We start from the raw sequence: 23,341 nt of genomic DNA, 5'->3' as shown, positions 1-23,341 counted from the left end.
AGGAAGGTTAAACAGGATACCTGAATTTAGGCAACCAAGAACCCAGAACGTTCACAATTAAACCCCCCCCCCCCCCCCCCCCCCCTTCTGTGGTGAAATCCCAATATTATGGTGCTTAACCCACCCATTGTAGCACTTCCATTGTGTCTCTATAAGCACTGTGTGGTAAGGGAGAAGAGAGACTGTGGCTTGGTCCCTACAGGTGGCTGTGCAGAGGGGTGTGGTGGGAGAGCATGCTGTGGGGTGACCAACTCATTTGTTGAAGATCTTCAGCTGCATCGTCAACTATTACCTTTCTTCAGTGTGAGCAATCAATAACAAGGAGAAAGTCATAGAGGGGAAAAAAATGAGTCTGATCCGTCTTTCTTTGTGTGGACATATGTAACGCTAGCATTAATCTTTTGAAAACCCTGAATTACTTTATGTAAAATCTGTGCTACTAAGCGGAAAATCTGTCCTGCTGAGAAAAAAAAATAAAGGGAAGTCTTCAGGATAATATCTGGTTTTGTGGGGAAGGAAGAGGGAAAATTTTACAGTTTACAATACCACAGAGCTTTGGGATATTCTATCAGGCAAGTAAATGATAGGTTTGATTCACAGTTTTGAATTTTGTATTTGCAGCAGCAGTAGAGATTGCTCAATCAGAGATATGGGGTCAAGTTTCTACTGCTCCTTAGTCATCTTTTTTTTCCATTGGCATGATGTAAAGCAGGTTTAAAATGGGCTTAGATGACTGGCTCAATCATCTGCTTGTGTGGGACGCAGAAGTGGCCCAGAGCACTGTTCAGTAACTCCTGCAGCAGACGCGTTTTTCAAGGACAGCGCATTGTCACAGCACTTGGATGAATCTGGAGGACTGGAATGCTCACTGATCAACTCAGCAGTTGAGTCTACTACGTTGCCCTGACAAACATTGCCATGTCATATCTGTCCAAGCACTAGAACTGCTACCACGCTGTACAGAGTTACTATGCCCCATGGTTTATTTTAGTGATGAGACAGAGTTAGGATTTTCAGTGTTGCATACTTCTGATGCTATTTTATGTGTTTTAAAACTCTGCATCGGTTTTTGTTTTTTAACCTTGTCATAGGAAAAAACGCAAATTTTACTAAATTTATCTTGTTCTTTCATGCTAGAGTTAAACCAGATTGCCTTTGGAGTTGTGAATGGAATTCATTTTCTCTTATTCTAAAATTGTGTCATGTGATTAATTTTACTAAGCCTGACTGTAACTTTCCTTGGTGGTTCTTCCCTGCAGATATTGATGAGTGCGCTGCCAAGATGCATTATTGTCATGCCAATACTGTGTGTGTTAACTTGCCTGGATCCTATCGCTGTGACTGTGTCATGGGATATGTCCGTGTGGATGATTTCTCCTGTACAGGTGAGCTTTTAGGTATACAGCAATAGTAGTGTTATACTATGTGTTGTGTGTATTATTTAGCTCTAACTAATCTGTGTGCCATACCAGATGCCACATACTAGCTGGCCCTCTGCTGGCATAAAATTTAGGCACAAGTGAGATAGGATTCTATAGGTAAATGTGGTATGAGGGAGCTTTCCTATATACGGGCCCTTTGGGATTAATTTGGAAGGTGGCTCCAGAAGCCCTGTGGTGCACGTGCTGAGTGCTGTTGTCAACCAGGACGTGGTCCCTTCATGTCCCACGGCTGGCGTGCGTGTGAGGTGCAAAGGCTGAGGTCAGATCACATGTGTAGTGAGAAGAAATAACTGTGCTTATTATTATATTACCTGTGGTTTGAAACTGGTTGGTGGTTGAACATGAGAAATTATCCAGGAGAAGTCTTCTGGACAGAGCTAAGACAAATATGGAAAAGCAAAACTGAAAATGTATAAAGTCCTCAAAACCAGTTGTTATTTAGTGGTTTGGAAATTGTTGTTATTAATGCTGACAATTAGTGTCTCCAGGACTGAGACACTTGTTATTTAGAAAAGAGAACAAGTGTGATAGTATTAGACAATAAATCTAGTGATTCTTTTTTAGTACCTGCCAGCAAAATGAGCTTTAAAAATTCTTAGCGGAAAGTAGGTAGGTCTCATTTCCATCTAGGGGTTTTTAAGGGACCTTCTCTGGCAATCTCTGGGAAAAACATGAGAAGCTGTTGAAACACTAGGCCCAGCTGTACCTAACTGTATAACATCTTTCAATTGCAACGCTCCAGAAAGGCTGATCTCAGGATTATTTTGATGGTGCACCTGTCTGGCAAAGGAGGAAAATATCAGGCAGGTTTATTGAAATGGAAGTAAGTCAGCCTGACACAGTACCATGTTTAGAATTGTGTTGGGTGAGCTATTTTCTCAAGTGGAAAGATGGCCCAGGAGTATTCAATATAAGAATGATTTCCAGCCCAGAATAATTACGTTGTAATTGCTGATGTTATCCTTAGGGAAGGTCAAAGGAAATGTTGACTTTCATGATGACAGCATGAAAGTCCTGCCCACCTCTTGAGAGAGGATGATACTAAATAGCTGTCAGGAAATGCGTTTTTATTTCACCCAGAGAGTCATTGTTTCTATATAATCTGTGTCTTTTGAGTAAACTTTTGAGTTTTTCTTGATCTTTTACAATCTACCGTGTCAGAAAAGTTTCAGACCTTTAAATTTTGTTGTAAATTGTTGTGCTGTGTGAGGTAGTGGCCTTCACAGTGATGGGGAAAGCGTAATTGATAATCTGACACCTTCTTCCTGTATATGCACTACTAATTTCCTAATGTTCCTTTCCTTCCAGCAAGGCACTATCATTAGGCATGCAAATAGGTTAGAAAGCAAGGTATTTGTGATTTACAGAAAAAGTGTGAAGTAGTAAGACAAGTTACTTGACGGTAGTGGGTGAATATTCGTTTTAAGTGCATACACAAAAAAAAAAAAATCCAGAATGGGTATAAGAATAGTAGAATGAGTGAGGTAACTGTTTCTTGCAGGTTTATTATCTTGCTAAAATGATTTCTTTTTTGACATCACAATTAAAAAGCACAAGTATGTAACGTAGATGAGGAGAAACTTGTTTCATTGCCTATTGTATCTAGCAATAATTTTATCTTAGAATTATCAATGTATTTGAAATAAGTATTGTGCAATAGAAGCACTAATCCTGTTTTTGTATCTTGCAAATCATAGAATGGTTTGAGTTGGAAAGGACCTTAAAGATCATCTAGTTCCAGCCCGCCTGCCATGGGCAGAGACATCTTCCACTAGACCAGGTTACTCAAAGCCCCATCCAGCCTGGCCTTGAATACCTCCAGGGATGGGGCATCCACGCTTCTCTGGGCAACCTGTTCCAGTGCCTCACCACTCTCACAGTAAAGAATTTCTTTCTGGTATCTAATCTAAATCTTTCCTCTTTCAGTTTAAAACCGTTGCCCCTCGTCCTATCACTACATTTCCTGACAAAGAGTCCCTCCCCATCTCTCCTGTAGGCCCCCTTCAAATAATGGAAAGCCCACTATAAGGTCTCCCTGGAGCCTTCTCTTTCCTGGGCTAAACAACTCCAACTCTCTCAGCCTGTCTTCACAGGAGAGGTGCTCCAGCCCTCTGATCGTCTTCCCAGCCTCCTCTGGACTCGCTCCAACAAATCCACATCCTTCTTATGTTGGAGGCCCCAGAGGTGGACGCAGTACTGCAGATGGGGTCTCACGAGAGCAGAGCAAGAGGGGCTGAATCACCTCCCTCGTCCTGCTGGCCACACTTTTTGTGATGCAGCGCAGGATGTGGTTGGCTTTCTAGGCTGCAACTGCACATTCTCATCCACCAACACCCCCAAGTCCTTCTCAGGGCTACTCTCAATCCATTCTCTGCCCAGCCTGTATTTGTGCTTGGAATTGCTGCAACCCAGGTGCAGGATCTTGCACTTGGCCTGGTTGAAATTCATGAAATTCAGCCTCTCAAGCCTGTCCAGGTCCCTCTGGATGGCATCCCTTCCCTCCAGCATGTCAGCCGCTCTGCAGAGCTTGATACTGTCAGCAAACTTGCCGAAGGTGCTCTCAATCCCACTGTCCATGTAGCCAATAAAGACGTTAAACAGCACCAGTCCCAATACCGACCCCTGAGGAATACCACTCATCACTGGTCTCCAGCTGGACGTCGAGCCATTGCCCGCAACACTTTGAGTGGGTCCATGCAGTCAGTTCTGTCTGCCGAGTGGTCTGTCTGTCAAATGCGTGTCTCTCCAATTTAGAGACAGGGATGTCATGTGGGACAGTGTCAAATGCTTTGCAGAAGTCCAGGTAGATGATGTCTGTTGCTCTTCCCCAATTGTAGAAGGCCACCAAATTTGTCTTTATATTTATACAGACTTTTTCTTTCATGAATCTTAGAAAAACAAATAACAATAAGAAAAAAAATCAGGCAGCAAATCTTTAACTACTTCCCCCTCATGCTGGCACCAAGGTCTAACAGGCACAAGAGAAATACATTGTAACTATTACTCAGTTTTTAACATTTTTTTCTCTTTATTCAAACAAAATAAATTAGAAATCATCTTGTTATTGAACCATGCAATTGGGGACTAATCTGAAAGCCTGAGATGGGCTGGCATTCTCATTACAACTGAATTTTGTGTATGTGGTGTCAGGCTCTAACAGGTTCAAGATAAGGGTTAACAAGTTTCAAATGTAAGCACTTAAGGCACGTGCAGAGCACTGAGTGTATTTTATACACTGTTGAGCTAAAAGCAGAGTTGTTCCACAGAGCAGGACGTATCGTGTTTTGGGAAGTCTGAGTCTAATTCATTGATGTACAAAGTCATCTGCTATTGAGCAGGTTCTATGTGTTGCTGGGCAGGCCTGTACTTGGTGGCTTCGGTGGCTGGTGTGTTTTCTGATAACCCTGCATCTTTCTCGAATTAAACTAATATGTACTGGTTTGGTGTTGAAGAAACTTTTTTGCCTGAAACAATTTTTGAATAATATTTCCCATTTCTGATTATGAACTGTGGAGTAGGAGCTTCCCATGGTTATCAGTAAGAAGCTGCCATGCTGGAACCTGTGCTGATTGCATAGAAAATGCAGTCACAGAGCCAGAGTGACTGAAATACTATTCTGGATGAAGTCTATTAAATTCTGTACTATGATTTCAAGTTACTTAGTGGCTATTTTAATAAATAATCAATATTTAGTCCCACATAAGCAGAAGACCTGGTGTGTTGGGGTTCATTCCGTGGTGTTTTGTGACAGTCTAGCAATAACTTTAACCTGTGTTCACCAAGAAAGGTACATTGGTGTTTTTCTGCTCACCTATTCCTAGAGCTTTGAGCTCCGAATTAAGTTGTTGACTGAAAGACAGTTTTATTAAGAAAAGTTACCCTTGAACAGGAAGCTTCTTTCAGTCTCTTCCTGGGACACTGACAGGTTGTTTATCTGTTCTCAGCTCAATCAGTCTTGCCCATTCTGAAAATGGCAGCAAGATTTGCTGCTCCAGATGCTCTCATTTACTGGAATCTACTGATTTAAAGCATTTTATTGACTTCCACAGGTTTTTACTCTGCTTTCTTGTTGAAAAATAAGTTCTCTTGGGTTGCTTTCTTCTAACATACCAGTTTGGGAGTTTCCTTCAAAAGTGCTTGCTTTAGTGCTTTTTGAAGCATTATAAATTACATAACAAGAATCTCATAATTTTGGTTCTGATGGGCTGCATCTGTTCTCTGGTATGATTTGGAAAATACATGTATATGATTTTCTGTAGTTTGAAACTAAAATGTGTCGTTTCTATGTCCCACTGCCTTTCAATCAGGTAAACAAATGCTGTTTTATCTTAGTAACTAGGTATGTCACGCTGATGTGAAGAGGAAAGAGTGTAGGTGGGTCTCGTCTCTCTTTGCATAGTACTAGCATTTTCTATGAAGACAATCATGACGATCACGATAAAGATTCCTGGCCTTTAACATGTATGAAAACAGTTTAAAAAATTATCCCTCGTTTTGCAATGTTTTCCTTGGGGCTGCATAGGGCACTGAAAACTTCCTAAAATCCTGCAGCCATTCAAAGAGTAAGTTGTCTCATTTTGTGTAGTCACTACTGGGCTTGAATGCTTTATTTTGGGGTTTTAATGTTTTAAGATTTCCTACAAATGTTCTCTAATTATGTACTGAAGCTTAAAAAACCCCCGCCTTTACAAATGAGAGTGCCAAGAGATTTTTATTCCTCTATTTGCATGTATTACTCATGGCCCTTTTGGAAAATGGAGAAGCTTCCTTTGGACTTGAGAATGAGCTGGCCTGTTTTGCCCTAGGGACATCTTTTCAAGAAACAGTATGGAAAGATATCTGGCCACCCAACGTATGCGTTCTGCCAGAACATAGGTTCTGCCAAAATGTGGTGTGACCTATATGCAAACATCCTCCTCTTTGTGCGCCAAGCTGTGCTGACAGAGGTGTTTCCTCTGTGAAAGGAATCCACCTCCGGATTTTGCTGTGGAATTGTGCAGCTCTGCATGATGTTTGAATACTGGACTGTGCTTTTAACTATTTTCAGTCCTCGTTTCATGTGATAATGTTCATGGAACTTCTTTTACCTTTGGCTTCTTTTAGCAACGAGTCACTAAAATAATTATATGTTACTTGCAAAAAGCAAGCCTTTATCTACCATAGAGGAAATATTTTCAAAATACATCATTCAGTATTTCACTTGTGTAGAAAAATTGATGTTATATGGAAATATGCTGTGTAGAAGAAGTCTTAAAATTTAAATGTTAGTCTGTATTTTATATGCTAATTTGAAGTACAATATGGGTAGAGAAGAGGAATTAAGAAAACCTAATGATTCTGACAGGTTATCCCTTAAGTCCCTTCACTTCTATGTGGTTTCTGGAGTAGCATTCAGTTTTGAATCCAGCGCACCTTTCAGAACAAGCCCTTCTGCAGCATGTTATTGCAAAAGTTGTGCTTAAAGCATAGAAAAACGTAGCGTTCTGAGAAATCACAATTTCCAGAGAAAAAGGCAGCAGCCAGCATCCCCCTTCTGCTTTTCCCTTCTTCCTTGCCCCTATCTGTGAAAGGCAACTCGACTGCAGAAATTTCCTGCTATGGTTAGGACAAATGTTGTTCAAATTGTTTGCTGTCACTAAAATTGATGCCTTTAGATTTTTGTTGCTGGAGTTTACCTGTCAGGTTCAACGTGGTGTAGTTGACCCCATAACGCTACTAATAATGCAGCAAGTTTCACAATGGTGAAGTGGTAATCTCAAAGGGCAGGTTACTGGCCTCTTATCCAGAACCACCATACATGTTTGGAAAAGACCGGAAGAGAAGCTTTTAGGCAGCCAGTCGATAATACAGTCACTTTTTGAAAGACAGTGCTTTTTCTGCAATCTAATCTACTGACCTTCTTTTCCCCCTTTTCAGTGAACTAAATTAGCATTCAAGAAAGAAACATTAATATTTTTGATGTCGCACTTGAACTTTTGAAGTACTGTGCAGGGTCTTGGGTTTTCACAGAGGTCAGTAAACAGATGGTACCGCTGTTCACATGATGGCCCAGAGCTGGTGTATTGAGAGACGTGCCTGCTCGCTGAAAAAACAAGTCTGGGTCAGTAGGCAGTGAAGGTAGGTCTGTGGTGGAGTAGTTTTCAGGTATGTTTTGGGGAAGATCCCCCCTCTTTAGATCTTGCTGTTCTAAAGGTTATCACTAGTGAGTATCTTGCCTAGCACACTATAATTTTTAAAGAAACATTATGAAAATATTGTTGGGGTATTAGTTATGTGTCACGATTTATAGGTTAGGAAACAGATGTTCAGCACAATGGGTATGACTGGGGATAAGGACCTCACGCAGATCTGGACCCTCCTGATTTTAATTGACTCTAATATATTGATGTATGCTGCTCTGAAACATTCCCTGCTTTGGAGTCCACTCGGTCCTCTACACGCAGAGGACAGCCCATTGTCCTTCTACGAGCTGCATCTTGATTTCTGTGCTTGTCTTCTCGCTGCACTGTATCTTCAGGGCAACAGTCGGGCATTTCCAAATGCATTTGGAAATTGGTCTTAAGCTAACCTGAATGGATGACGCTATGATTTTATTAACTCAGCAGGCACAAAGTACTCTTATGCTGGTTACTCCTTTTCTGAGATCCTTATGCGTCAAGTGCTAGAAGGCAGGACAGAACTTAGCTCCTAGTGTTAGGCATTACTTTTTGGTTTGAATGGCAGTCAATAGCATCTCTGTTCCCAGAACTGTGAAGGGAAATGTTTAGTTCCAGGTGCCTTGAAATGCAGAAACATTTGTTTTGAGCCCCTCAGTGGGCTGTTGGCCAAGTTCAGCAGCGGGTAATCTATGCACCAGCGGGTATTGCCTGCATCAGAGAGCATTTCTTTGCTCTGCAGGACAAGTCAACAGAAGACTAGAAGAATATTGAGTCAACCCAGCAAAACAAGAACAGAGCGATTCCACATCAGATGACTGATACACAGGTCTTGACTCAGAACCCATTAACTCAACAGAGAGCTTTCAATCCATTCATTTTGGCTTTAGAGAAGTCCCATAGAGAGATAACTAGTGCACTCTTGCCATAGGGAAGCTCTGTTTATAATAATACTAAAAAGGATGATTCTTTTGTATTGTCAGAGAATGCTGTACTAACACGGACAAGGTAGCTTCTCAGTGGGTCCCTACAAGGCTGATAAGTCGTTAATTGCCATTTTGGAAAAGAGGAAGCTGAGGCACTGAGAAGTGGAGCATCTTGCCCAAATTCTTGCTGAGACAGTGGCAGCATCGGAGAGTCTAGTAAAAAGAGTCAGAAAAATTAGACGTGGGAAAAACACAGACTTATACCAACAAGGATTCAGTGAACAGTGAGGTTTATTTTCATAGGTATTGATACTTTCACAAGAAACAATAGCAGTTCATTGAAGCACAGTGTGCATGGGCCCTGAATAGCCACATGACCTTCATGTTATAAATCTTCTTCCTCTTTCCATGCAGTTTTGTAACATCTTTTGTTACTTTGGAGTTGAATTATTTCCCAGTCCTCTAATTTTAAATGCCATGTTACATTCTTTTGTTCCTGACTTCACCTTCATTTACTGGGTTTAACTGCAACATTTTTTACATTGCTTCCTTTAAAAAAAAGCCATTGGGAAACTGCATATTATTTGTTCCTAAGTGCTTTCAAACTGAGGAAAAAATGTACTAAAAATGTAATACTTCTAGTGATTCAAATTCCTCACTGGTAAATAGTTTAATTAAACATCTTTGTGCTTTCCTGTGCTCTAGGCATGGAAGTGTTACTAATTTGTCCAGAGTAGTTGGTAATCCTTTCAAGTCCTGTTGACACATTGATTTTCTCTAACTTTATTAATACTAAAATTCGTTAAACAGCTGACCGCAAATCATGCGGATAGTTGTATTTTTGACTTAGGCATAATTAGTATTTTTACATGATTTCTTAGCTGCAGCCTTTTGTGCTTTTGTACAAAAATTTAGTATTTCAAATTGCTTTGCATATGCATGTTCATGCTTATGAATAAACTTAAGCATTAAATCATGCTTAAAAATAATAATATTGATTTATTACTGATTCAAGACCCACGAATGAAGCTGTCTATCTAAAGAACAAGCAAGGGCAAGCCTTTCCATGTCACCTGGTCAGTATTTGTTCTGATGTCTCTTATGGCAGAATTTCTCCTTGCCTACAGTAGGACTAAATCCATTTCTATGGCCCACAAATTCTTGGTTCCTAAATCTAGCAATTACTACAAGCAGTCTGTGAGGCGAGAGATGGAATGAGAGCCACCATGCTAATTTCTTACTGGGAACGTGCTATCTTGAAAACATGCAGCAGCTGCAGGATCGATGTCAGTGGCTGGAAGCAAAAAGCTCTCATGTTTTAGTCAACTGCTTCCACAGTAAGTGTCAATACCTTCAGGAGTGTAACTTGCTCTTGGGAAAGAGTTTACTCGATCAAGTTCTGATTTTTTTTTTTTGGTGGTTTTTTTTTTTTTGAGCTTTAACAGCTAGGGTTTGTCACCTTCTTTGTCCAAACAAGCAAGAAATTCCCCCATGCTGTATTCTGTTTGTAGAAACAATTTGTAACAAACTCTTTGTTCTTCAGACACAGAAATTAATTCTTCTAAATCATGGAAGTAACTGAATCATAGAGAAGGGCATCTGGATCACCACTCCTCCTCAAGGCAGGATCCACAGACCCTGAAACATCCTTTGTCCTATCTGTTCTTAAAAAAGCCCAAACAACTTCAAGGAGGGAAATTCCTTAATCCCTCTTTTGTCGTGTTTTGTCCTTCCCCCTCCTCTCCCCAGTATTTACTTGGCCATTTAGAAAGGTTTGCTTAATGTCTACCTTAAATTGCTGTTGCCAGAATTTAAGCCTTTCACCTCTTGTCGTATTCTCAGTGAACGTGGAGAATGCTTTGACCTTTCTATTTGCAGTCCTTTTTAATATTTAAAATCTCTTTTTCATGAATATGCTTTATTCTTCTCATCTGTAACCTAAAAGCCTATTTTTAGGTTTATGGCTGAACAGTACAAAAATATTCTAAGGGAGGTTTCTTCATAATTTCATAGAATCATAGAATCATAGAATGGTTAGAGTTGGAAGGAACCTTAAAGATCATCTTGTTCCAACCCCCCTGCCATGGGCAGGGACACCTCCCACTAGAGCAGGTTGCTCCAAGCCCCATCCAGCCTGGCCTTGAACACTTCCAGGGATGGGGCATCCACAAAATGTTTACCCTTATTGTGTTTACCCTTCCTGTTTATCATGTTTACCCTTCAGAAAATTCTGGGCCTGTGCCCCCAAACTTTTGGTGTCTCACTGCAGATTTTTTAGCATTGAGCTGCAAGATTGTTGTATGTCAAGGAAGATGCTCTAAAGAATGGTCCCAGGTAAGAGGCGCAGAGTGCATGGGGTCGGCAAGTCAGACAGACAGATATGGCCTAAACCTCTCCCATATTGATTGTCAGTGTCCTGGGTTGTGTTAATGTCTGCTGCCAAAGGCTGGTTAGCCGGACACGATGCTGACCATGCAGGGTAGGAATTCTCTATTTGCCCTGCTATATCCTCTTTTTCTGTCCAAACACATTGTTTGGCTAGACAAAGAAGAAATGTCAGCTGGATGAGTAATGGCCAGAGAGCTGGAATGGGTTATAGGGCTTGTCTGATTTCAGTAATAATGAGCACATTACTGTTGGAAAATATTAGGAAAAAAGGCTCAAATGCTTCTCCAGTATGCATGTGTATATTTTGCAGTGTGTAGTATCTGGAGTCTGGTGTGACCAAAATCTGTGTATGGCCAAATCTGAGTGTATGGCACATACATATGCATTTTTTCCAAAGCAAACCCATACAGAGGAAGAGGAGCCTGTTCACGTGGGTACATGGGAGTTCCAAATTCCTACCACTTTGGTTTAAAGAATGGTGGAAATGATCAGGGATGCAATCAGGGGACCTCTAGAAGAGCCAGGAACTTTCGATATATTAACTTGGATTTGACAAGTCTGTAACTTGGGGATTTCCTCCTGAAAGGGAGTGTGTCATGGTGGATGAGACTCGTTTGCTAAAGTGCAACTGGTGTATCTGTGAAATGTGCAGCACTTTGCTGCTCTGCTGTTCTATCTTTGTGTTTGCTGCTTGGATTTAAGATTTCTAGAGTAAGGCCTTTATTTCTGAAACAAAGGATATATATATAAAACTCCTTAAGCTCAACAGAAAATTTTCCATGAGGTTCGTGGTGCTTATGTCTGATGGGCTTTTCTGACAGTGGGGAAATATGTATGGCAAAGGTTTTTGCAGGTCTTGGTATTTTCCTTTTTTAATCTAAAGGTGTATTTTATACATAAGGAAAAAATATATTAATATTTTTTTACTTTGCTGTGATCTCATTTTTATACCTGTGCTGAATATTTCATAGATCTGTGCATATTGATTGGGAGAAAGCTAATATTTTATTAACAACTATTGATTCTTGGGTATCAATTACTGTATACAAGTGATCAAAGAATCACCTTCTGAGCAATCTTAGATACTGAAAGGACCTTAGGACCCTGGTTCAATGATGGGCATCTGTTATTTGTTTGAAGTGGCTGGGGTTTTGTGTAAGCCCTGTTTAGATATGCATTGTAGATTGGCCAACTCTTACTTTGCTGGTTCTGCAGCTTCGCAGATAAGTTAAAAATGCTTTTTTCATCAGAAATGTGTGTGCTAGGGGGTGAGGGACAGGGCAGAGTTTCTACTGCTCTGAAGGTGTGCAATGTGGCTTGTCCGTTTGGGTGGTCTCATTCTGGTTTTGGAGGACCTTTATGTTCTATGAACAAAGTTTGTCTGATAACCTAGCTATCCTAAGTTTACTCCCGGATTTGTAAACATCAGTGAATAACCACAAATCTGGTAGTGTTGCCTTTCTGGAATGTTTGTGAAATAATTTTAAAGGGTGTAGAGGAACTGCCACTGGCAAGCAGACTTACTTGGTCCTTAAGAAATATAACCTTTGGGAATAGTGCGTGGAGGGGGAGAAAGAAGGTTGCTTTGATCTATCACTTTGTAGTTAATATTTTCATGCTTTCTCCTGGAGGCTTTTTGCCTCCTAGTATGAAAATTCCTATTTAGTTACATGATTGCACGTAATAATTGTTCAAACTGGGGATTTTTCTGACTCTCCCAGAAATAACTCTTATTCGTTGTCAGAGAAGTGGGACAGAGCTGGGCAAATGAATGACTCAGTCTTGCTAATTGTGCTCCCATTAGGATAGCCTATTGCCATTTTAATGTGCTTAGATTTTGTTTCTTTTCCGAGTTTACAAATAAAGTTCACTTTTAGAAAATACAGTTGATGCTGCTAGACTGAGATAATCAGGTGTTTTGAGTAAGGCTTTCCTGTTAGGAAAGATGAGAGCAGAAAGGGCCAGACAACAGGGCTGCCAAGCAAAGAATAAGGGTGGCCATGGAGAGACAGCTTAATGACCTGCAATGGTAAAATATTTTTTTCCTATTTATTTATGTTGAAGAAAATTTTCCACGTTTTCAGGATCCAAGGGATTTGGTTTAGTCTGCTTTGTGCTGCTCATAATGGAGGGTTCTATTTCACATAATTTAATGTATATAAGCTTTCATAATTCTGAAATAACATTTGTACTTTATGCTAGTTTTTTGCTTGCTTATTTGTTGTTGTTTTTCTGCTTTAGAAATAGCACAAATATTGAAAGTGGTATTCCGTGGAGTATCTGACATAGCAAATTCTTCTGCAAACAGTGAGTTAGAAATATGTGCGTTTAGGCAGACATGCAGTCCACAAAGGGGCAAAGGAACCCTCTGATCTTTGGAGCCTCATGTTCAGACAGATTCCTTGGTATCTATCCAGATCGGGATACTGTGATACTGATACTGATTCCATCAGTACTCACACATTCACATTTCTGAGACTGTGATGAAATCCCAGAGAAAATCACATTTATAGTCTGAGCTTGGACAGGGCTCTGCCTTTTGAGGAGCGTGGCACTGTGGTGTGGATGTCAATAGGCTCAATGTCTTTCATTACTACCATGGCCCCATCCAGCTTGGGGTTCAGATTTAGGCATGGGGGCTATTCCTTTCTCTCTAGGAGCAAGGGTAGCTAAATGTATTAAAAGCATATTCAGTTCCTGTTTCTCTGCCTGACATGCTAAAATCACTTAGTACAATCTTTTGATCGATCCACTCCACGCTTAGGTAAATAGGTTTATTCTATTCAGTAAAGATTCAAAATCCACAGTTCTAGTGACTCTTCTCTGCCCAGATCTGGGGTCTTTAACTGTTGCAAGCTCAAGTAAGAAGTATATGGCATCTATTTGGGAAAAAAGGAGATTTTTATGGCCTTTGGAAAAAGGGGCAGGCCGCTCAGGAAGATTACAAAGGTGTGGTAAGGCTATGTAGGGAAAAGATTAGAAAGCTTAAAGCCCAACTAGAACTTAACCTGGCCTTGGATGTTAAGAACAATAAAAAGAATTTCTATAAATATATTAGTAACAAGAGGAGGACTTGGGAGAATCTCCATCCTTTATTGGATGCGGGAAGTAACTTAGTGACAAAGGATGAGGAGGAGGCTGAGGTACTTAATGCCTTCTTTGCCTCAGTCTTTAGTAGTAGAGTTGGTGGTTCCCTGAGTACCCAGACCCCTGAGCTAGCAGATGGGGGCGGGGAGCAGAATGAAGCCCCCGTAATCCAAAGGTTGGTGGTAGGGACCTGCTCCAACACCTGGATCTAAACAAGTCTATGGGGCCAGATGGGATCCACCAGAGGGCACTGTGGCAGCTGGGGGAGGTGCTCACTCACTGAGCCACTTTCCATCGTTTACCAGCAGTGCTGGCAAACTGGGGAGGTCCCAGCTGACTGGCGTTGAGCAAATGTGATGCCCATCCACAAGAAGGGTCAGAAGGATGATCCGGGGAACTCCATGCCTGTCAGTCTGACCTCAGTTGCCTGGGAAGGTCATGGAACAGACCATCCTGAGTGCCATTATGCAGCGCATTAAGGACACCCAGGCGATCGGGCCCAGCCAGCACGGGTTCATGAGGGGCAGGTCCTGCTTGAGCAACCTGATCTCCTTCTGTGACAAGGTGACCCGCTCGGTGGCTGAGGGAAAGGCAGTGGATGTTGTTTACCTGGGCTTTAGCAAGGCCTTTGATACAGTCTCCCCCAGTCTCCTCCTGGAGAAACTGGCTGCCCGTGGCTTGGACGGGAGGACTCTGCGCTGGGTTAAAAAGTGGCTGGAGGCCGGGCCCAGAGAGTGGTGGTGAATGGAGTGAAATCCAGTCGGCGGCCGGTCACGAGTGGTGTCCCCCAGGGCTCGGTGTTGGGGCCGGTTCTCTTTAACATCTTTACCGGTGATCTGGACGAGGGGATCGAGCGCACCCTCAGTCAGTTTGCAGAGGACACCAAGTTGGGTGGGAGTGTCGACCTGCTGGAGGGTAGGAAGGCTTTGCAGAGGTGTCTGGACAGGCTGGATGGATGGGCCGAGGCCAACGGGATGAGGTTCAACAAGGCCAAGTGCCGGGTCCTGCCCTTGGGTCACACCAACCCCAGGCAGCGCTACAGGCTTGGGGCAGAGTGGCTGGAGCTGCCCGGCAGAAAAGGACCTGGGGGTGTTGGTCGACTGTGGGCTGAACATGAGCCAGCAGTGTGCCCAGGTGGCCAATAAGGCCAATGGCATCCTGGCCTGTGTCAGGAACAGCGTGGTGAGTAGGACTCGGGAGGTGATCGTCCCCCTGTACTGGGCACTGGTAAGGCCCCACCTCGAGTGCTGTGTCCAGTTTTGGGCCCCTTCCCACAAAAAAGACAATTGAGGGGCTGGATTGTGTCCGGAGAAGGGCAACGGAGCTGGTGAGGGGTTTGTAGAATAAGTGTTATGAGGAGAGGCTGATGGAGCTGGGGTTGTTCAGCCTGGAGAAAAGCAGGCTGAGGGGAGACCTCGCTCTCTACAACTCCCTGAAAGGAGGGTGTAGAGAGGTCGGGGTCGGTCTCTTCTCCCAAGTCACAGGGGATAGGACAAGAGGAAATGTCCTCAAGTTGTGCCAGGGGAGGTTGCAGATTGGATATTAGGAAAAGTCTTTACACTGCAAGGGTTATTAAGCCTTGGAACAGGCTGCCCAGGGAAGTGGTTGAGTCACCATCCCTGGAGGTGTTTAAAAGACGGGTAGACATGGTGCTCAGAGACATGGTTTAGTGCTGGTTTTTATCAGAGTTAGGTTGATGGTTGGACTAGACGATCTTAAAGGTCCCTTCCAACCTAGACAATTCTGTGATTCTATCTGAGGACATAGATTCCTTTGCATTTTTGTCTTGTTGCTGCTGTTAGAGTTGGACCACTGTCTGGGATTATTAAAATAAAGTTACAGATGAAAATTAAGAAAAGAAAAGGTTTAAATAAAATTCCTAGCTGACGTGAAATGTGTGACAGCAACAGAAATGGCAGATCTTACAGAATTGTTTGCTTAGGGCACGAGGCAGAGTAAAACGTATAAACACACATGCTGTCTTTCACGGTTGATGCTTCCAGAAGAAACAGAAGGGACTGTTTTTAAGGGCAGCAGAGCAGCCTTGTTCCATCTGGATTCCTAAATTTATGACCAGTTTTGAGTGACTGAGTATCCAGAGCTGAACATCGTTGATGATACTTGTAAAGACAGCAAGAGACTTTTTTTATTGCACAGAAACTGAAGAAGTTATATAAAAAGTCAGCTGGAAAGGCTTAACCCAAGGCATTAATGGATTTTTTAAATGTAACTTTTTAAAAGGAACTTTAGAAACAAAAAGCTATAATGACATTGGAGAACTTAGCAGTCCTTCCATATTCTTATATGTAATCTATTCAGGCCTCTTTTTCAAGGATGCAGCTTTTTGCATATATTTTATCGATAAATAGTCATGTAAGCATTTTTGACTGGGAACAAACTCAGTTGTGAAAATTAACAGGGAGAGGGAGGGGATTTTTTTTTTTTCTTCTTTACATGTGACTTCAAAAAAAAAATTATATGGCTAAATACTCAGGTAACAGTCAACACTGAGGTTGCTAAAAGTGAGGTTACCTAGAAATCCCCAAAATCCAGAGGCTGGGACTATAGATGGTAGAAATCAAGCTATACATGCTTATTTAGGTCTACTGTCAAACTGGATTTTGAAGTCTTTTTAGTTGCTGTTGCTTTTGATTTCTTGCTCTGAGATTGTTGATTTATTAAAAGTCATCTGTGCCATTAGACTGCCTGTCAGGATCCATAAATTGGATTGGGGACCAAGAGCAGTTATTACCCTATGTGGATTTTGTTTTTGCGCTGCAGAAAAGAGGCTAATTAATTCACTGACAAAATGAATTCATGCCTCTTTTGAAATATGAAGCTCTTACCTGATATTTTTTTCTGAAGTCTATAAAGATGATTTTCTTACATTATTTCAATGGGTTAACTGCCTCTATAGTACAAATTTATGTTCCAGTGGAAAGCTTAGTGTTTTTAACACAGTTAACTTGAGATGTTGAGTTTAAAACAGATTAGCAAAATACAGAAAACCAGAAACTAATGCTGCATTAAGGTTAAGTGCTTATTGTGCTTGGTATGTGAGTACATTCAGACAGCTCTTGAAGGACATTAAAAGATCAATTTTGAATCCTGTGCTGTCCCATTTATATAGGTTTTCCAGCAACAGATGGTTTAAGGATAAACCACTACCAAAATGAGTTAACAAAAATGAGTTAACAGTTCACGATTTGTATATTAAACAAATAAAGACAATTTGTAAATATGCCTTAGAAAAAGTCAGGATAAGACTTAAGAATTACTCAAGTTACTGGAAAGATTTTGCAAGATGCTGAGCTGCTGGTTGCTACTCGATGCTACTGCAGGGAGGTGTTGGCTTTCCAGTCAAAAGCAAAACTTGTCAAGCTGGATCTAAGCCTGCAAAATGTTAAGTATCTTCTGCAAGTTTTTAAGTTCCTCCCCTTTGTGAACGTTAATGTGGGTAGTGGTTTGTCAGAAAATCTCTGGAAGGACTCTGTTCTATATGTGTTTTGGACTCTGCTCTGATCAACCTTTCTGTCTCTCCTTTCTGTGTGCTACATGGGAATAGACATTAAGCAAATTTAGGAAGTGATTGAGGGCGTTAAGTCTGTAAACAGCTGGAACTCAGGCTGTATTATTATTTTAGTCTTTTAATAGCTCAGACTTTTTTTTTCCATTTTAAAATGGATTTAAGTTAAGAGTGTAAGCTACTTTCTGAACAGAAGTTGCTTATGGAAAAAATCTAACAACTCTTTTATGACGTTGAAAAAAAAAGGCAAATTGCTAGCATAGAGGACTTTTTCCAATGATTTCTTTCATAAATCCTGCTTGTGTTTCTCCTTGTTGACAGCTCTACAGCCACAATAATTCTGTGCAGAGAAAGGTCTTCTGACCTTATCTTTTCTTCAGTATCTTCTGAAAATAGCACTTTGAGCGATCATCTCAGAATAATTTTTTATATTATTCCATTAAGTCTTAGGAATATAAAGCTAGAGTCCCTTTTTAAGCTATGTGATTTATACAGGTGGTGTTTCTTACCTTATTTCTATTCATTATTAGTTTTATTAATTCCTAGTATTAGATGTGCATTTTTACAGAAATCGGATTTGCCATACAAGCAATGGTGGTCTGAAGATCCTGTGATAGTGTGGTGGTTTTTTTTTTTTTTTTTCCCGCTTTTATTAAACGTAATTCAATATGGTATTATCTTTTAGGAACAAATATTGTAAAGAGAAAACGTGGTAAGTACCATAGGAAGAATAAATCCAAGCTACTGTCCACTGGATATGGCACAGGGTAGTTTGAAAATGATATAGAAGTCCTGAATTAGTGCATTGCCCTGCACAGGCAAACGGGAAACTTGTAATGTTTCTCAAAGCTCTTGTGTAAGCTTTTGAAGACCAGCATTGTGGAGACTAACACTAGAAGTCTTCTCAACTGTTATGAGAGATTTAATGATTTCTGCCCAGTTGCTTGCTTTGCCTAAAATGAAAGATTATCTTTTTTGTTCATTGAGTATGTTAAATCTTCATATAGTGTGACTGAACACATTAGCTTTTTCTAATGCAAAGCAATCAAAAAATTCCTTTTTGTTTCCTGATAAAGAGAAAGGCACATCTAATCTTTGACTTGCATGCTATCCTTCTGCCTTCAGTGATGTCTATATTTGCACGATCCATAGGTAACCGCACCACCTGCCCTTTTTATGTTAGCTAAAAATCAGCAGTAAGAGGAGTATGGACTGCACGTTCAGTCTCCTGTTGTGACACCTGCCTGAATGAATTTGAGTAGTCCTGTACTGCTGCATGAACTGGCTCAGCTATTTGCAGATGAAGGCAAGAAGGCCAGCTTCCCACTCCTCCTCCTTCCCACAACCGATCTGTGTGTAAACTTGTCAGCTGAACTCATGAAGAACAAAGAATTGAAGTGATGTAAGCTGGAAGGCTCATTGTTGGGCCAATCCAATAATCTTAGATACCCTCTTACCCGAGATCTCTTCAGATAGCAGCCTAAAATCCAGGATTGTTTCTTTTTTACAGAAAAAATTAATTGCCTTTTTATTAGAACCTGGCAACTTGACCTGCAGTTGACCTAGTATTTGTTCTCTGAGAGCAAAGTTTGTTCCCTCAGAGAAATTGTAGGTCTCCCTGCAACTCTAATATATCATAGAAGAAATCTTTTTCCTTGGTTCCATCTAATGATCATTTTGTGCCTTGAACCATAACGATCAATAGTTTCATAATGAAATCCTAGCTAGCAAAACTATTCATGCTATTCATGTACATTAAGGGGCTACTATTTTGAATATTATTGGACTTAAACTCAATACTGTATAACGTCATTTTATCAGTTAGACCTGTTCTGTGAAATGACTGTTTCTGTCTGTCCACCCTGATTTTTTTCCCTTTTAATTTCAGCAAGCAAGAGAACCTTTTTATTAATATTGGATGAGAGAGTTTTCTACATTCTGTTACTCATTTTACCTTTGTCACAGATGCTATTCATTTTCTCTTAAGTACTGAGTAATCATAATCTTTTAAATCTTTTTATTCATTTCTTTAAAGAAAACAAATGGGACCTTCCAAGGAAGAAAGTTAAGTAGATACATGAATATTATAGTGATCTTGGAAAAATAATCATTTTTATCACTTTCACACTACATAAAGAGGAGGATAATTGCTGCTGTTTAAATCCTTCAAATGCTATTTGTTGGTATAATTTCAATTGGCCACAATACATTATTTTCTGTGCCCTTGCATTTTAATCTCTACTACAAAAATGTGATTACTTAACAGATGATAAAAGTAAGATTGTGTCTGGAAAGGCAGTCAGGTTATTATGAAATATCTAGTCTAATTAGATTAGGCGAACTTGATGTGATTTAAATCTGTTAGAAGCAACAGTCAAAGGAGAATAACAACCAGACAGTATTTAACAACAACAATAATAGTTATAGTCCTAAGGTATTTCCATTTGAATCCTTCATGATCCTTCAAAACAAGAGTGCATTGAGAGTGTCTTAGTATTTTTGTGAATCGGTTACCTCAGTTTTACAATGTAACGTAGATTCCACACAAAATCCTGTCGCAGGGATTTTTTGTCCCTGTAAATAAAACTCTTTTTTTATTTTATTTTCTGTCTGTAACTGTTCAAATTATGACCCTTAAACTGCATATAACTGCAGTGGGAGGGCAGGAAAGTTTAGCATTAGTGAAATATCAATTTCAGACATTGTGTAATGATGTTGTCTACATTTTTTTTCTGTAGTTTCTTGACATTTGTGAGTTGGTGCAATGATGCTCCTGATTCCCTTCTGCTTTTTAAATGCTATCTCATTTCTCTTTTATAATAACTGGAAAGAATATGCAAAACCTTGTAGGAATTACAGTCTTTCTTGTAGAGATATATTCTTGCATTTTTTGATGTTTTCAGTTAGCATACGAAGTATACACTTTTGTTTTGCTTTACAGAAAATACTGTTAAATATTCTGTTCATCTAATTTTCATTTGTTTATTATTTCTGAGCCTCAATGTTACCTCTTTTTTTTTTTTCCTACCACCGAGTTGCATTTGTTAGTAATTAGCTCATTCTTTTGGCAGAGAATCTAAAGCTATTTGCATTCTATTGTACTACATTCCATGGCTTTGTCCTCCTGTATCTTTTCTTACTGGCAAATCGAACTAATTTGTGTCTTATTCCCGTGCCGCCTTCTCTTTCTGTGTACAGCTGATAGAAATCTGAGTTATGAGGTTTCCTCCTTCATACATGTAGTTTAGAAGGACCCCGTTTTCAGTTTTTTTCCTTTAGTACAGTTTATCATCTTTTACTCCTGTTGTATTTCTATGACTGGCCCAATTGTAGTCATACCAGCACTGATCAGAGGTGTGGTGATCCCTTCCAGCCTCCACGGAAAATGAGAAATGCCTGTCCCAAGATGAGGTGATAATCCTGCTGTAGTTAATGATCTTTTTTTGATAGCTCTATTATTATTATACGACCTACATTGTGCCTTCTCAGGCAAGAAGTGGCACTCACTGAGCATCAGAGAATAAGAAATGTTTTTTTTTTAAAACCTTACAACGCAAAGTCACAGGCTGTAATAATGCCAAGTAAGTATTTTGAAGAGAATAAACCTAAAATGTGAATCTTCCCCATGAATTCTTTAGAAAAAGAATGGAAAATAGGATCATGAGCCAAAAATTGTCACTGTTCTTTGTGTTAGAGACAAAAGATGGAAATTAATTTGGGTCTGGAACTAAGCGTTGGTTCACCCGCTCCAAATGTACCATTTCCCCTCGGGTGCTTAGGCTAGTGAAGTTTCAGAGAAACACTGAAGTTAGAAAACGCCTTGTGTAGCTACTCTTCACTACAGGGTGCTACAGACTTATCTTAAGCCATCCTTCATCCGTGTTAAACATACTGAATTTTTAAGACACATTTCACCTTTATTGTGCCACAGTTATTTAATCACATTTTTTGATGAAAAGGAAAGGAGGGCTCTCCTGATGCTCATTTTCTCCTTATATTCTCTCAGTGTCACTGCTCCAGCAGGGATCTGCTGAGCTGTGTCACTATTTCTGAAGGCCCGTGTCAAGACACAATTCTTGTTGGAAGTAAGAATTTAATACTAGGCTGCATTAGGCATTATAATTCAGGTCTCTCATAGGGTTAATTCAACTGAACTTTTCTTTCTACTTTGCGTGGCTGTTTTTTGTAAGCTCTTTGGAAATACAGCAGTTTTGCCAGTGCTGGTATGGTCACTGGTGACAGGACTAGTGACATATCATTCATCTTTCCCAGTGTGAATACTTTTTAGGATGCCAAACCTGTATCAATTAGGAAAGCTCTTTCTGGTTGGAAAAGATTACTTTCCTCTCATTACAAGAGAGTTAAAAGAATCAATACTGTATATGTATAATTTTTCAGCTAAAAGATTATTCCTGGTTGACCTTATCTTGCCTCTTGTTAAATATTTGAAACACATTTTTATCCTATTAATTTTCTAAACTGCATGTGAACCCAGTGAGGTGTGCCCCAAAAGATGAATTCCTTGGGTTGTAGCAGTATAAGGTATCCCATTGAAATTCAATTTGTGGTTCCAGGCAATTGTTTCATTACATTAATTTGTTTCATGTGTCATCTTCATTATGCAGTAACCTAGGATGCAGGGTCAAATTAGTATCGAAAGAAATAAGTTTTTCTCCTTTCAAATTAAACTATTAACTATCCAAATTACTATTAATTTTTGATATCGTAATTCACCGATCTTTTTCTGTGGCCTTGGAGTGCTTGTGACTGTTATCCGTAAGGATCCTGCTTCTGCCGCTGTACGATGGAGATCAGATGGAGGGCTCCTAGCTGACAGCTGATCTGTATGTACGGGAGCTTGTGGCAGGAGATTTTCTCCAGGGAATTCGTCACCCTGATGCTGCAGGCCCTGTCTGTGTTCAGGTTTTCTAAGGAGTAGTTAAAATCAAAAGCTCCGTAGGCTTCTGTGGGAAAAAAGTTACTTAATTACTCTAATGCTAATTTAGTGCTGATTTCAGCACTAGTGCAACCGAGCTCTGGGATCCTTTGGAAAGGCACATACCTCTTCTCTGCGACAGAATTTTCTGTTGTTTGCAGACATTTGTCACATGCCACAGAAGCGACACTTGAGACACTGATCAGTAATGATTGTAATTGGGTTTGAGCCCCTTAAGTAGAAGATGTTAAAAGGACTGAAATTACAGTCTTTATCAAACCTATGTGCGAGCGTTACTTATATGACTTCCTTTCCTTCTCCTGTCTGTAGGACGTGGGGGCGGGAGGCAGGGGAACCAGGAACCTTGTCTTTTCCTCTCCGTATAGGGGTGTTCTTCTAGGAAATAGTCAATGAAGACACAAACTGCCTTTGCAGTAGAGACTGTATCTAGAGCAGGAATATTATTTGATGTGTAAAGTATGTCTTCATTTGAATAATAAAAGCATTTGATCTTTTTATTTCTTGAAATTCTGTGAAGCTGATGTCTGAGTATGTACCTTCTCACACCTTCCTCCAAATATTTTTACAGTGATTGTCTGTCTGATGCTTAACCTGTGACAGTCGGTTTACATCTAACGCTTTCTCAATGGGCCTTTGTCAGACTTGTCTCAGCCATTCCTTGTCTCATACAGTGATTACCAACAACCCTCTTCAAATTGTCTCTTGATTATTTGCTGGCTCTTGTACATATGAGCGATCCCTGAAATGTCAGTGGTGTCCCAGCATGTCATAATGTTTACCTGTCACCTAACGGCGATGAATGTCAGTTTTTACTTAGATTCCTACCGTTTTGTTTCAAATGGTTCGAATATTCCAAATCC

At 40.3% G+C, this 23,341-nt stretch overlaps 1 protein-coding gene across 1 annotated transcript in view; it reads left to right on the top strand.

Moving 5' to 3' along the window:
- NELL1 (neural EGFL like 1) overlaps positions 1 to 23,341 on the top strand; it is a 308,797-nt gene that overhangs the window by 153,157 nt on the left and 132,299 nt on the right. The window contains exon 13 of the mRNA XM_074148724.1: positions 1,260 to 1,385. Coding sequence (XP_074004825.1) covers positions 1,260 to 1,385 — 126 coding nt within the window. The remainder of the gene's footprint in view (positions 1 to 1,259; positions 1,386 to 23,341) is intronic.

The sequence above is a fragment of the Numenius arquata genome, chromosome 6 (genome assembly GCF_964106895.1).
Source record: "Numenius arquata chromosome 6, bNumArq3.hap1.1, whole genome shotgun sequence".
Classification (NCBI taxonomy): Eukaryota; Metazoa; Chordata; class Aves; order Charadriiformes; family Scolopacidae; genus Numenius; species Numenius arquata.
Note: the sequence above shows the minus strand (reverse complement) of the source record. Positions and strands in the feature narration are given on the sequence as shown.